This window comes from Rana temporaria, chromosome 6, assembly GCF_905171775.1.
Source record: "Rana temporaria chromosome 6, aRanTem1.1, whole genome shotgun sequence".
In the NCBI taxonomy this organism is placed as follows: Eukaryota; Metazoa; Chordata; class Amphibia; order Anura; family Ranidae; genus Rana; species Rana temporaria.
Window position 1 is genome coordinate 25,763,169 of NC_053494.1, and position 16,399 is coordinate 25,779,567.

The 16,399-nt window shown below is 43.3% G+C and overlaps 1 protein-coding gene across 1 annotated transcript in view; it reads right to left on the bottom strand.

Moving 5' to 3' along the window:
- The window catches only part of PKD1 (polycystin 1, transient receptor potential channel interacting), a 191,341-nt gene that overhangs the window by 98,947 nt on the left and 75,995 nt on the right, over positions 1 to 16,399 (bottom strand). The window contains exons 2-5 of the mRNA XM_040356488.1: positions 12,806 to 12,877; positions 8,735 to 8,904; positions 5,925 to 6,593; positions 4,711 to 4,891 (exon numbers count right to left, since the gene is read on the bottom strand). Of these exons, the coding sequence (XP_040212422.1) occupies positions 4,711 to 4,891; positions 5,925 to 6,593; positions 8,735 to 8,904; positions 12,806 to 12,877 (1,092 nt within the window). The remainder of the gene's footprint in view (positions 1 to 4,710; positions 4,892 to 5,924; positions 6,594 to 8,734; positions 8,905 to 12,805; positions 12,878 to 16,399) is intronic.

Sequence of the window (16,399 nt, forward strand, 5' to 3'; positions counted from 1 at the left end):
ATTTTTGTGGACTTGTCTTTTTATGGAACTGGAATATACGTCTAAAGTGTTTCATATATACTGATCGACTCTTTTCAGTTTAAGATTATTTCCACCAATTTATGGACTTATACATCTTATGTTTATACATATAAGTGTTTTATATAGACATTACTGTTTATTCTTCTCTCATCCTCCCAGCGCTGCATTTTTTGTTTTCTGAATGCAGGAGTAAAGTTGATAATTTTGCAGCACAGCCCCACAATTTAGCGGAAAGGAAGAGCGACACTTCCATCTCTAAAAGGAAATGAAATATGTACGGCGTAGCTAACTTCTGTCTCTGCAGATATACTTTCTTACTATCTGGCCATCTGCTTAGGATAGTGAGAACTAGCAGTCCAGCTCTTCAAGCAGTTGGCTTGGGGAAGAGCGTCTTACTCCAGGCTGCACATGTGTCTCTTCTCCCAGCATGCTCCGCTGCCAAGGACAGACCGGCTAAAACGAGTTGCCTTTGGGGCCTCGGAGAGGAGCTGGAAGAGGGCTGCGCACAGCTGCTGTAGGGAGATGTGTATACAGGAGCCTGTGCCAGGAGCTGGCTGGCTGCAAGGGAGGAAATCGCACATTGCCTCCCGCTCTGGAGACTGAGCAAATAATCTGCAAAACCCAGGACTTCATCAAGCAAGAGGCCCAGAGCTGCACATTGCTATAGATGAACCTCCCACAGTACATGGCTGGAAAGAAGAAAGGACCTCGGCGCAAATGGCGTCTCTGGGGCATGTCCTGCACTGATGAAGCCTAGTAGGGTGAAGCAGCTCTGTTCGCAGGCAGTGCCAATTCAGCAAAGACCATATTATGTTAAAAGCACATTCCATCACATAAGAAACATTTGGAATCCAAATCCGAAGGAATAATGCGGCGTACACACGGTCGTTTTTCGGCATTTAAAAAAAACTACGTTTTTAAAAACATCATTTAAAATCATCGTGTGTGGGCTTCACATCGTTTTTCGGCTTCTGAAAAACGACAAAAAAAAAAATCGAACATGCTGCATTTTTTTACTTTGTTTTTTAAAATGTCGTTTTTCGGGTTCTAAAAAATTATCGTGTGTGGGCTAAAACGACGTTAAAAACCTGCGCATGCCCAGAAGCGAGTTATGAGACGGGAGCGCTCGTTCTGGTAAAACTACCGTTCATAATGGAGTAAGCACATTCATCACGCTGTAACAGACAGAAAAGCACAAATCGTCTTTTACCAACAAGGAATCCGCTGAAAAAAGCAGCCCAAAGGCGAATAGAACTTCCCCTTCAGAGTGCCGTCGTACGTGTTGTACGTCACCGCGCTTTGTTCATCATGTTTTAAAAACGATTGTGTGTGGGCAACATCGTTTTTAATGATAAAGTTGGAAAAACGTTGTTTTTTGGACATGCTGAAAATTTTCGTTTTTTTTAATGCCGAAAAATGATCGTGTGTACGCCGCATAACACTTTAAATTTTACTTTTGATTGGAGTGTACCGGTTAACAAAATGAGATTCAAATGAATAGTGCGTATGGTTCTCTAGCACAGTGATCAGGAGATGGGAGTCATGCTGGGATTGGAATAAAAGTACAGGCGGAAGACTGCGGTTATCTAAAAGCGTACACGCCGAGTCAAGATGATATCTGGCTCGGCGTGGACCAGGTAAGTTCTACACACCTCGTTCCGAGGTAAGTATTTCATAATGAGCTAATACGCGGTGCATATTAGCTCATTATGACTTTTGCCTTGCAGGAGAAAAAAAATAAAAACATTTTGATGCAGGTTTACAACCCCTTCATATCAGTGTCCAAGTCTTTCTTTACATCACAGTTCCCCCTTTAAAGCAGTCCCATAGAGTGTCCTCAGTCAGGGCTGGTCCAAGGATTTTTGACACCCACTCTAAGGCCCCGTACACACGAGAGAATCGATCCGCTGAAATTGATCCGCGGATCGGTTTCAGCGGATAGATCCGCTGGTGTGTACGATCCAGCGGATATTTATCCGCGGATATATTTCGGGCCGACCGATTTCCAGCGGATAAAAATTTCTTAGCATGCTAAGAAATCTATCCGCTGGAATCGGCTCCAGCGGATCGATCCGGTGGTCTGTACAGACTCACCGGATCGATCCGTCCGAACCCATCCCTCGCATGCGTCGTAATGATTCGACGCATGCGCGACACGTCATCGCGATGGGAATTCGGCGCGGATTTCGATCCGATGATGTGTACACTCCATCGGGACAAAATCCACAGAGGATTTATCCGCGGAAACGGTCCGGAGGACCGTATCTGCGGATAAATCCTATCGTGTGTACTAGGCATTCGCCATCGACTTTTGAAATTTCCAAAATTTCGGCTGCAGTGACAATTGTCACCAGGATGTTAAGCAAGGATAAATCTCTCCATGACGGAGGTTCTAACCTTTCCCTACTCTATCCAGAGTTAAAATAAAAATGCTTGGTCTGTATACTAACTTCAGAAAGCTGACTTTAGCTGGTGGCATGTCCAAGGAACACACAAGAACAGGAATTCTCTTCACACTGTGGTTTGACATCTGTTATCGCAATTGCTGGCCAAGACCACAAGTCTTTCATCATTGAGCAGTCCTGTCCTTACAGTATATATATTTATATGTTTTGTATAATTGTATAATGTACTATGCTCTCCTTTTTATTCCTTTTGTATACATTTTCAAAAACCAAACTTAAAAAAAAACACTGATGCTGCACAGGACAAAATTATATTTATAAAAAATAACGAAAAGAAAAAATGGCAGAAAAGAATTGCAGAAATTGTAGTTTCCCTTTACACTGGTGGCCAGTGGTGAAGTGCCCCTCAATATTTGAAGGATAGTGGTAAGGTACCCCATTGGTGGTCAGTAGAAAAGGGACAACTTAATGGTGGTGAGTGGAAAGGGATCCCCACCCCTTTTTATTGGTGACCAGTGTAGAAATTCCCCAATACACTAGTGGTGAGGTGCCCCTTTTCCAGACATTGGTGGTCAGTGGAGATGGGCCATCTGTTAATGGTGGAGAGTGGAAAAGGATCCCCAGACATTGGTGGTCAGTGGAGATGGGCCATCTGTTAATGGTGGAGAGTGGAAAAGGATCCCCAGACATTGGTGGTCAGTGGAGATGGGCCATCTGTTAATGGTGGAGAGTGGAAAAGGATCCCCAGACATTAGTGGTCAGTGGATAAAAGCTAGCTGGTAAAGAGGTATTAAAAGGTTCACCTTTATAAAAACAAACAAAAAACAAACATGTTATACCTGCTCTGTGTAATGGTTTTGCACAGAGTAGCCCTGATCCTCATGTTCTTGGGTCCCCCGCTGGCGCTCCTGGCCAGAGGCGTATCTAGTGAAAATGGCGCCTATGGCAAGCACTGAAACTGCGCCCCTGTCGAAACATTTGAAACCCATCTTTCGGACCATAACAAAAAAAAACAGTTAACAAAACTAGTGATATTTTGGGTAGTGACATATCCTCTTTATGGAGAAATCTGGGGTTTATTAGACCCCTGATCCCACCTCTGCCCTCCAAGGCCAGGTAAATGCAGAACCAATACTGGAAGTGATGAAATCTTCATCACTTAAGGCCTCAGTTTTCACAGAGAAGAGGGAGAAACTGATGTTTTTCCTTCTTCTTTGTGCGCTGCCAATCTGACCAGATGAAATTGGAAAACAGGGGGGCTGTGGCTGAACGCAACAGGGATAGCGCTGCCATTGAACATTAACAAAGGTGCTGAAAAGGAGATCCTGCCTATGCTCGAGAGGAGGAAAGAAGACATCCTCAGACCATGGTAAGTGCCTTGCTGCCCAGCCACTCAACAGCGCTCCCTTCATATGGCGCCCATGGCACTTGCCATGGCTGCCATACCCTAGATACGCCACTGCTCCTGGCTCCTCCCCCTTGACCAGTGCCTCCAATAACAAACCGCTTGTTATGGGGGCACTGGTGCTTGCTCCCTGACAAGTCCTGCTCTATGCATCCAAAAGACACAAAGCTGCAGCTCGCCCCCCCCCCCCCCCCATTGGCCCACTGATTGTGATTGACATCAGTGGGAGCCAATGAGGAGAAGATGTCCTGGGACAGCCGAGGCTCTCGTGCACATCGCTGGATCGAGAGGGGGCACAGATGAGTTGGGGGACTGTGGGGGAAGCAGCACACTAAAGGTTTTTAATCTTCATGCATACAATGCATTAAGGTAAAAAAAATTCAGCCTTTACAACCACTTTAATGGTATATAAGCATCACTTTAAATTGATTGTCAGTATAGTACTCATTTACAATGGAGATCAGTGGTGATTTGCCCCTTACATTGGTGGTCAGTGGGAAAAAAAAGTGCACTTTAACATTCAGTGGGATGAGTGGAAGAATGCCCCTTACACTGCTGATCAGTGGAAGGAGGGGCCGTTGGAAGAACATTCACATTCTTTAAACTGGTGGTCAGTGGAAAGAATGCCACTAAAATTAAATTAAAACAGGTCCAAAGCCACTGGACTATGCCAACCGATGTTAGCGCCAGAACTTTGCAGGCACCATTAGGCAGGGGGCCAGTCTGGCACTGCTCGTGGAAACCCTAGCAATCTCTGGGGGAACACTGGTCAAGAAAAGTTTCTTTAAATATTATGCCTACCATAATGATAGCTGTGATGTGCAAGTTTTTGTCAGTGTGCTCTTAACAAGTCCCAGCCAAAGAAACAATTTACAATACCTGGTAACATGAGCCTTCAAAAAACTCTGCAACTCCAAACTGCTGACCACTGCCATGTCGCCATTCCCCCAGTCCTGGCAGGTCTTCTGGGCCTCGAACCACCCAGCCTTCTCTGATATTAGCTGGTAACAATGGTTATTGCTGGGGTATACCACACTTCCCGGTGGACAAGTAGGAGACACTTCAAGAGAAGAAAGGAGACACCATTAGCGGCCTACAATGACATTGAAAAGTTGCTTGAAACTGCATCCACTCATTCTTACTGGTTGCTCTGGTTATACCAGGCCCCATCCACCAAACTCATTCACTTTTTACAAATGAAACATTGGCTAACTATAGTGCCCACTGTGGGTGCCAATGCAAAGTTAACAACAGTTAAGCCCTTACTGAGTCTATGAAGGGCACTATCAAAGCTTGGGAGGAGGCGGTAAGACTGGCATGCCCAAGTTACAGGTGTTTTTACCCTTCAACCCCTTTATGGATGAATCCCAAATTGCCGCAGTTTTACTCCTTTGACAACCCCATGGGGTGGGTGACTAAAGGGAGTCAAATTACCCAAAGACATTACAAGGGACAGGGAATTATTAACTTTTGACCAACTCAAAGCCAAGCATTACCTTCCCAACTCACAATACTTTAGATATCTCGAATTGCGACATACATTCCAAACCCAATTTAAAAAAAGGGGGGGGGGTTAAATCCTTTCCCTCTGACTTAGAAGACTTACTAATGACGGATGATCTTCCCAAAACGCTATCAGTAACATACAAAGACTTGTTTAAAAATAGGCCAAAGGCAGTGATTAAATGTAGGGAATGCTGGGAAGCTGAAGTTTTAGACATACAGGGGGAGGATTAGGATGACATGTGGGACCATCCGTTTCAACACCTGGTAGCAGCAAGAGATAGACTGATTAATTTTAGGTTCCTGCATGGTTCCTGATAGTGTTAGATAGTGGAACTGTCAAGTTAGATGGTACATTTGTTGTACTTGTACATGTCGGCCATGTTGGCCTAATGCTAGGCTTGGTATTGTGCAGAGTCCTTGTTATTGTATGTCTAGTCTTAAAACTTAATAATTTTTTTTTTACAAAAAGTTAACAACAGCCCAAACCATAGCCAACGCAGTGTGGTTTGTCTGTACCGGATCGCATGGCCATCGACTGAGAGGAAGTCACGTAGCCTGTAAAGCTCATTTAGTACCTGCAAACTTACTTGCCAAGTCATCCTGTGATGTTACAATATATTGAACTTCCACATCTGTTCCTCCTCTAGTCATCACATGAACATCCACGGTTTCATTGGTCCTGACCAGGGATGGGCCCAGGAGCTTTACCTCTTCCGGAATGCCCACCACCCGGAGCTCTTCATGTAAGAGGAGATCTCTGCTGCCGAACCTCAGTTCCACCGTCACATTGTACACCCCTGGCTGGGCGTATCTGTGGGTGATGCTCACCTCATTGGTGTTGAATACCTGGCTAAGGTTGAATTCCTGGCTCCCCAAATTCCAGCGTAGATTACGGACAGGGATCGGAGACTTGACCTGAAGGTGCACAGCTTCCCAGAGTCTGTACACATCACTGGAGGCATGAAGAAAGGTGTGAGACTCGGTCCTGAGTACATCCTGGATAATGGTGAGACCACACCCAGACAGGAGAGATGGAGTGCCACAAACCTCCCGACACCGAAGAGAGGCATTAGAGGGCAAGATGACACCACACAGGCAACCATGCTTGGAGTCTACAGCCCAGTAGTTGTAGAGATCGGCATAGCACTGGGCACTGCATGTCTCATTATTGGCATAAGTCAAGGCGCTAGGCACGAAGATCAACACAGATTCACTGTGAGTTGATGGACTGGGTGGACAGTAGATCAGATCAGATCCTAAAAGATCAAAAAAGATCAAAAAATAAAAGAATACAAGGGTTTAACTGAAAATATATAAATGTTACATTAAAGAGACAGATAAGTGAATAAACATAGATCCAGACAGACAAATAGATTGATGGATCTCTGTGTCTTGTGTGGAACACTATAGCAAGATACCAAACAAAAGCAAAAATAAGAATTATTTTTTAATGTTTCAATAAAATGAAATCTAATTGAATGCTATAGGCAATGTTTTCATATTCTTTAGAAAGGCTAGATTAAAAAATTATTGAGAATAGAAAAGACTTAAATAAGAAAAAATACAAAAACTTTTTTTTCCACATTTTTTTTTTTTTTTTTACTTTTTCCACATTTTGTTCTGTTACAGCCTTATTCCAAAATGTATTACATTCATTATTTTCCTCACAGTTTTACAAACAATACACCGTAATGGCAACGTGAAAAAGTTTGTTTGAAATTGAATGTTTGAAATTAAAAATAAAAAAGGAAAAAAAATCCCATGTACATAAGTATTCACAGCCTTTGCTTAATACAGTGGAACCTCAGATTATGATCATAATCCGTTCCAGGAGAATGCTTGTAATCCAAAGAACTTGCATATCAAAGCGAGTTTTCCTATTGAAGTCAATGGAAACGAAAATAATTTGTTCCGCATTGACTTCAATGGTATGCAATACCGCATGTGGCCAGAGGCGTGGGGCGGCGGAGAGCCTCGGAAGCGGCCGAAAAGGCCCGAGGACACCTCGGTTGATCTCGGCAAACCTCGAAAAAGACTTTTGGGTATATTCACACACATTGGCCTAACTTTAGGACAGCCTAGCCTAGCCTATTTAGGCTACACCGCCGTAAATTAGTTAGGCTAGTAGTGATTTTCAAACCACTTACCTGCTAATCTACGGCGGCGTAGCCTAAAACGACTGGGCGTAAGGGCGCCTAATTCAAATGACTTGGAGGGGTGCGTGTTGTATGGAAATGAGGCTTGACCTCAAGTTTTTTTACGTTTTTTTTACACTGCGCATGCGCCGGGCGACTACATTTCCCAGGGCGCATTGCGACTAAGTACGCCGTACGTGTCTATTGATTTCGACGTAGACGACGTAACTCCCGATTCGCGGACGACTTGCGCAAACAACGTAAAAAATTCGAACCTCACGGCGGGAACCGCGGCCATACTTAACATTGTTATTCCACTTCATAGGTGGAATAACTTTAGGCGGCCTATCTCTTACGGAAACAACGTAATTCGACGGCGTAGGCCTGGCGTACGTTCGTGAATCGGCGTATCCCCTCATTTACATAATCTACGCCGGCCGCAATGGAAGCGCCATCTAGCGGCCATCAGAAACATTGCAAGCTAAGATAGAACGGCGCAAGGCGGCCTATCTTAGCTTTGTTTAAGCGTATCTCTGTTTGAGCATACGCTTAAACAAACGCCGGCGTAGATTCAGAGTTAGGTCGGCTTATCTACTGATAAGCCGGCCTAACTCTTTGTGAATCTACCTATTTGTTCCCGAGATTTGCCAAGGTCAAGCATGTTTCCGGAACGAATTATGCTCGCAATCCAAGGTTTTACTGTACTGTGGTCAGTGCTGTGCTTTAATGTGCACCACTAAAATACATCTCTCCTCATCGTCCATTCTTCTCAGTCAATTCACCAGAAAGGGACAAACTTTTTGAGGTCTCCTAACCACAAGATCACACCACGTCGAGTTTATGGGCATTATTTGGTGGAATTTTCTTAGTCTGCACTACTTATAACACCCAATTGGATGGTCACTTTCTTTGCCCAGTGTCATTTTAGGGAACAAAAAAAAAAAAAAAGATAGCTATGGAGAAGGCAAACTGAGACAATTCTTCACTTTCATCAATGAGGCCCAAAATGGCGCAAAACTTGGAGAAAAATGATTGGACAGCCGCACTTCCACGAAAACCTTAAAAAGGGTCGCCTTTAATGCTAAAAAGAAAACAGCACTACAAATCACAGCAGACAGTGGGGTGTATACTGATGCATTTCGCACTGTAATGTCAGTGCTTAGTCATAGCCAAAATGGCGCCCTAAGCAATCCAAAATTACAAAACAATATTTAGAAGAGAATTTTTTTTTTCTGTAACCCAATATGTCAGTGTTTACTTACCGCACAGATATTTGGAGAAAGAGACATTAAAGAGTTGCTGGCCAGAGGCCACGTGAGGCCGGTCGCATAGAGTAGAATCCGCCTGCACAACGCTAATCCCGCTCTTATTCGCCCAGCGAGGGAGCCATGATAGACGGCAGTCACACAACCATGGATTGTCACTAAGGTTTCTGCAACGAGCCCCAAAGGATCCAATCAATTAACAGCTTGTACAGTCTATGCAGTTTCTAGAACTCAGATGCCAAATTCATACAGCAGCTGGCCTGTCACTATCAGACAGCAAAGCGAAGCATCTGAAGAGTCTCTCTAATGGATCTAAGCCCAGATAAAAGGGAAACTACAGCTCATTGTTTTCCAACAATTCAGAAAGCACCAAAGTTACCAATCTGTGAAAAATTATTTGTACAAAAGGGACTAATTTGACCAGCCATCTGCTCCATCCAGGGGTATGAGCCCTTCTAATTGGATAAAAGTCACTTATCAGAACAACCCAACTGAACTGCTGCTGAGTGGGAGATACAATGACCACTAGTGAAGTTGTTCAGGTAATCCCTAAGAGCCGATTCACACTGGGGCGACTCAGCTGCCTGACAAGTCGCGTCCCATTCTATTCAATAGAACCGTTCTAATAGGAGCGCAAGTCGCTCCAACTTAGAAAAAAGATTCTTGTACAACTTTGGGGGCGACTTGCATTGACTTTTATACAGAAGTCATTTTGCAAGTCGCCTCTGAAGTCGCCTTGCCGAGTCGCCCCCAAAGTTGTGCCGCCCCAGTGTGAACCGGCTCGTGCTGAGAAACGAAGACACACGCAAGTCCCGCCCACATATGTAAACGCCGTTCAAACCACACATGCGAGGTATCACTGTGTGCGTTAGAGTGCAAGCAACAATTCTAGCACTAGCCCTCCTCTCTAAACTGGTAACCTGTAAAAAAAATTAAAGCATCCCCTATGGAGATTTTTAAGTACCGAAGTTTGGCGCAATTTTAAAACGTGACATGTTGGGTATCTATTTACTCGGCGTAACATCATCTTTCACATTATACAAAACAATTGGGCTAACTTTACTGTTTTGTTATTTTTTAAATCATGAAACTGACCGCCATTTTATTCCCTAGGGTGTCTGCTAAAAAAACATATACAGGGAGTGCAGAATTATTAGGCAATTTGTATTTTTGAGGATTAATTTTATTATTGAACAACAACCATGTTCTCAATGAACCCAAAGAACTCATTAATATCAAAGCTGAATATTTTTGGAAGTAGTTTTTAGTTTGTTTTTAGTTTTAGCTATTTTAGGGGGATATCTGTGTGTGCAGGTGACTATTACTGTGCATAATTATTAGGCAACTTAACAAAAAACAAATATATACCCATTTCAATTATTTATTTTTACCAGTGAAACCAATATAACATCTCAACATTCACAAATATACATTTCTGACATTCAAAAACAAAACAAAAACAAATCAGTGACCAATATAGCCACCTTTCTTTGCAAGGACACTCAAAAGCCTGCCATCCATGGATTCTGTCAGTGTTTTGATCTGTTCACCATCAACATTGCGTGCAGCAGCAACCACAGCCTCCCAGACACTGTTCAGAGAAGTGTACTGTTTTCCCTCCTTGTAAATCTCACATTTGATGATGGACCACAGGTTCTCAATGGGTTTCAGATCAGGTGAACAAGGAGGCCATGTCATTAGTTTTTCTTCTTTTATACACTTTCTTGCCAGCCACGCTGTGGAGTACTTGGACGCGTGTGATGGAGCATTGTCCTGCATGAAAATCATGTTTTTCTTGAAGGATGCAGACTTCTTCCTGTACCACTGCTTGAAGAAGGTGTCTTCCAGAAACTGGCAGTAGGACTGGGAGTTGAGCTTGACTCCATCCTCAACCCGAAAAGGCCCCACAAGCTCATCTTTGATGATACCAGCCCAAACCAGTACTCCACCTCCACCTTGCTGGCGTCTGAGTCGGACTGGAGCTCTCTGCCCTTTACCAATCCAGCCACGGGCCCATCCATCTGGCCCATCAAGACTCACTCTCATTTCATCAGTCCATAAAACCTTAGAAAAATCAGTCTTGAGATATTTCTTGGCCCAGTCTTGACGTTTCAGCTTGTGTGTCTTGTTCAGTGGTGGTCGTCTTTCAGCCTTTCTTACCTTGGCCATGTCTCTGAGTATTGCACAACTTGTGCTTTTGGGCACTCCAGTGATGTTGCAGCTCTGAAATATGGCCAAACTGGTGGCAAGTGGCATCTTGGCAGCTGCACGCTTGACTTTTCTCAGTTCATGGGCAGTTATTTTGCGTCTTGGTTTTTCCACACGCTTCTTGCGACCCTGTTGACTATTTTGAATGAAACGCTTGATTGTTCGATGATCACGCTTCAGAAGCTTTGCAATTTTAAGAGTGCTGCATCCCTCTGCAAGATATCTCACTATTTTTGACTTTTCTGAGCCTGTCAAGTCCTTCTTTTGACCCATTTTGCCAAAGGAAAGGAAGTTGCCTAATAATTCTGCACTCCCTGTATAATGTTTGGGGGTTCTGAGTAATTTTGTAGGAGAGGAGTCCCAGAATTGGCCAAGTATGGAAATGGTTAATCAAATGTCTAAGGCTAGCTTAATTATGAAAGCAGGGATGTTGCAGAGATAATAAGCTGCCCATTTGCAAGCAGATCTGCTCTTATTTTAAAATTTAAGGGGCCTGGTTAAGGTGGTGTGGGCATTTTATAGAGACCTTGCCTGGGCTGCTCCTTTGTAGCAGATATATTCATATGAGAGGAGGCCATTCCTAGGACATTCTAGCAAAAAAATGCCTTGTACTTCCCAAAAAAGAGCTGAAGACTGTGACAGGTCACAGAAAAGTCTGGACTGACCCTCCTTGACTGTCTATACCACAACCCTTGCATTTTGAGTACACAAATGTTGCAGGGACTATGACATCACATGGAGGAGCAGTTAGGCTTGGGTCCCTTGACTTCATGACCTCTGAAGTAGCTGTACCGTTCGCTACCGCTCTAGTCACATCCTAACCAAGGGTTTGACAAACCCCAGGCGCCAGGTCGCAATTGCGACTAGAATTAGTGACCTGGCGCCTGGGGCAACCTGTGTCTCCGTGTGCTCCCCACCGCGTGATTGTGTCGGGCCGGCAATTGAGGCCGCGGCTTTGCGGCCTTCTGCAGGCCTATGCTTCCTTCTGTGATCTGGTGCCATCTTGTGGTGGCCGTTGGTATAACAAGAAGAAGCAAAGCAGCAATGCTAATGGAGCTTCCTACCTGTTTTACTGCCCGCCCATCTCCTTCCCAAAGTGGAGAAGAGAAGGAAGTGTTTGCAGCCGTCATCTGGCACCTTTTGCCCAATGGTGAGTGTGGGGTGGCTGGTTTAAATAGCTTCATATAGCCTTTTTTTTTTTTTTGGAATAGCTTTTATTTTACTTTTTTAAGTAATGTTTTAAGTAATTAGGTAATAATTTTCTAGCAAAATAAAATTTACTTAGAACCCCAAACATTATACATTTTCTATCACCCTATAGAATAAAATGGCGGTCATTGTAATACTTTCTGTCACACAATATTTGCAAAATAAGACAACAGTAACGTTAGCCCAATTTTTTTTATATTGTGAAAGATAATGTTACGCCGAGTAAATTGATACCCAAAATGTTACGCTTCAAAATTGCGCTCCCGCTCGTGGAATGGCGACACATTTTTACCCTTAAGAATCTACATAGGCAATGTTTATAAAATTCTACAGGTTGCATGTTCTGAGTCGCAGAGGAGGTCTAGGGCTAGTGCTCTCGCTCTACCAATTGCGGCGATATCTCACATGTATGGTTTGAACACCGCTTTCATATGCTGGGCGCTACTAACGTATGCATTCGCTTCTGCACGCGAGCTCGGCGGGACAGGGCGCGTTCCTGGCTCCTAAACTTTTTTAGCTGGCTCCTAGATTCCAAGCAAATTTGTCAAGCCCTGCCCTAACCTATATGTTTACTCCATCTCAGTCAGTCCTTAACACAAACTGGGCACCACCATTCACAGATAAGCAAAAACATTAAGTACGTGCACTTACATTTCCGTTAGATTCTGCAATTCTTCAAAAAGTTCTTCGTTCAAGGTTTCAATGTTGTTATTGGAAATGTCCCTGAAAAACAAAAAAAAAAGCACAATTAGAAAGCGTTTCCAAAACCATCTCTCTCAGATCATACGATGCCCCTATAACAAAAATTCATTATCACGTGGTACACAAAACTCCATCATAGGGCCAGATCCACGTAGATCGACGCAATTTTAAGCAGGCGTAGTGTATCGTAGTTACGCTACGCCGCCGCTACTTTGAGAGGAAAGTGCTGTATTCTCAAAGCACTTGCGTCTAAAGTTACGGCGACGTAGCGTAAATGTGTCGGCGTAAGGGCGCGCAATTCAAATGGATAAGATGTGGGCGTGTTTTATGTTAATTCTACTTGACCCCACGTAAATTACGCTTTTTTTGAACGGCGCATGCGCTGTCCGTGGGGGTATCCCAGTGCGCATTCTTGAAATCACGCCGCAAATAGTCAATGCTTTCGACGTGAACGTAATTTACGCAAAGCCCTATTCGCAAAAGTTTTTCGCAAGCGACGGAAAATTCGACGCTGGCATGACGTCCATACTTAACATTGCGTACGCCTCATAGACCCAGGGGTAACGTTACGCCGAAAAAAGCCTTACGGAAACAACGTAAAAAATGCGCCGGGCGGGCGTACGTTTGAGGATTGGCGTATCTAGCTAATTTGCATACTCTACGCGGAAATGAACGGAAGCGCCACCTAGCGGCCAGTGTAAATATGCACCTTAGATCCGACGGCGTACTAAGACGTACGTCAGTCGGATCGAGCCCCCATTCAGTCGTATCTTGTTTTGTGGATACAAAACAAGATAACACGGGGCATCTTAGAACTTAAACGGGCGTATCAATAGATACGCCGGCGTAAGTTCTTTGTGGATCTGGGCCTTCATGTTAACCACTTGACCTCCGGAAGGTTTTATCCCCTTTGTGACCGGAGCATTTTTTGTTATTCAGCACTGAATAAGTGCTGAAGTGCTCAGTCATACAACACTTTACCCAAATGATATTGATATAATTTTTTCACACAAATTTAGTTTTCTTTTGGTGAAATTTAATCACCACTGTTTTTTTTTTTTTTTTTTTGCTATATAAACATAAAAAATACCAAAAATGAAAAAAAAAAAAAAAAAAACAACATGCTTTTTTTCAGTTTCTGTTATAACATTTTGCAAATAATCTTTCTTTATAGATTTAGGCCAAAATGTATTCTGCTGCGTTTCTTTGGGAAAAGTAACCCAAATCAGTGCATATTATTCAGTCTATATATACAAAAAAAAACAGTGGTCATGGGACTTTATCTGAGGCATGTCACTTCAAAAGAATAAAAATACAGAATGTATAATAAAATATTTACTTTATGTACTAACAGGAGTAAAACAATCTCAAAATGACATGATGCGATTTTAGGAAAAAGAGCCAATGAGGCCATAAAAAGCTGACGTATGGCACGATTAATAGAATAAATTCATAAATGATAGAGAACATAATAAGGTTTACATATACATAATATATATAAGTTGTAGGAATAAAACAGTTTTGACATTCAAAAACTCTATGCGTTTCATGGATCTGTCCATTCGTCAGGAGTATATTGCCAAGAAAATCTATGAATGTAGATAGTAAATAAGAATGGTATATTGATGAAAAATGCCATTTATGGAACAAGGAAGGGAAGGTCTTAAAGGGGTTGTAAAGGTAAAAAAAAAAGAAAAATCCTAAATAGCTTCCTTTACCTTAGTGCAGTCCTCCTTCACTCACCTCATCCTTCCATTTTGCTTTTAAATGTCTTTATTTCTTCTGAGAAATCCTCACTTCCTGTTCTTCTGTCTGTAACTCCACACCGTAATGCAAGGCTTTCTCCCTGGTGTGGAGTGTCGTGCTCGACCCCTCCCTTGGACTACATGAGAGTCAGGACGCTCTCTACGTTGCAGATAAAGGAGCTGTGTGTTAGTGGGTGTCCTGACTCTCCTGTATTCCAAGGGTGGGGGCGAGCACGACACTCCACACCAGGGAGAAAGCCTTGCATTACTGTGTGGAGTTACAGACAGAAGAACAGGAAGTGAGGGTTTCTCAGAAGAAATAAGGACATTTAAAAGCAAAACCAAAGGATGAGGTAAGTGAAGGAGGACTTCACTAAGGTAAAGGAAGCTATTTAGGGGGGAAAAAATTACCTTTACAACCCCTTTAATCAATTAATGAGTGAAAGTGATGGGTGAGACAAGTGAAGGAGCATTTTCTACAACCTGCATACTAGTTCCAGGTAAGTGTAAGAAATTACCACGGCCAGTAAAAAATATGTTTTTATTTACAGGAAAATCCCCAGATGATGTGTGAATAACACGAAACGCCGTCGGGTCGCCTCCACTGCCGCCTCATACTATAGAATATGCGAGTTTTATCCAGATACATGTGAGTGCACTTGCTATCTTTTTACAATAAATACCCAGTTTTATACCGGTTTACACTATGTGGCCCTTCTCTTTCCATTTTCTTTCAACTATTTAACCCCTTGCTGAGCTGCAAAGATCCAAGGTTATCCATTTATGATCATACACTGATTGATTACTTCTAGCAAGTTTCTTGGTGATTGCTACTTTGTGTACCCTGTCTGGTACTTGAAGCTTGTTATGACTTGATTGACGTACGTCATTTCAGGTCCACCATCTTCGGTAAGCCTCCATTTACTACCACTGGTGGCGGTGATCACTCACTACACAATTTGTCTCGATGGGATTCTAATCAAGTTCCCTCATTTTGCACGTGGTGTCTACAGATATATGGACTTTGTGTTTACAACCATTGGACTTTATCTTTCACGAGAACTTTTTTTATTGCATTTGTTACTTTATTTATGTTCCCATTGTTCCCATGAGGAACTACCATTATAGATATTAATTTGCCATAGCGCTACACAATTTTGTTTCTAAAGCCAAATATAGGTGATGCCCATTTTCTAGACTCCTCGGCACCATAGCTCATGTGGGATGCAAAGTTGGCGGACTGTTTTGTCAGGAGCAGTGTTGCCAACCTACCAGATTGAAATTTACTGGCACGACACCCGAAATTTACTGGCGCAGCCACGTTTTTACTGGCATTTCACAAAAGTTACTAAATTACATTTTTAGGTGCAAATTTCAGTATTTAGGCTACAAACAATTACGCTAGGCAAATAGCAATTTAAGGTAGATATTAAGGTAAAAAAACATATTTTTGTTATTTTCAATATAATAAGGGCAAATTATTTAGTCACATCACCCCCTGCCGCCATCCCCCTCGTGGTGCCACAATCTCTCCCTGCCTCCAATCTCCCTCTGCCTCCAATCTCCCCCCTGCCTCCATCCCCCTCTGCGGTGCCACCAACAACCCCTGTCTCCATCCCTCACCCTCTGTGGTGCCACCATCCCCCTTTGCGGTGCCACCAACACCTCCTCCCTTCTATCACCCCCTGCCACTAACACCCCCTGCCTCCAATCTCCATGCACAGTTGCAAGCCCCTACGGAGTCCGCCTGCTCCTGTCGGCTCAGCGGGAGATCAGTCCGCAGATCTCCGCTGAGCCG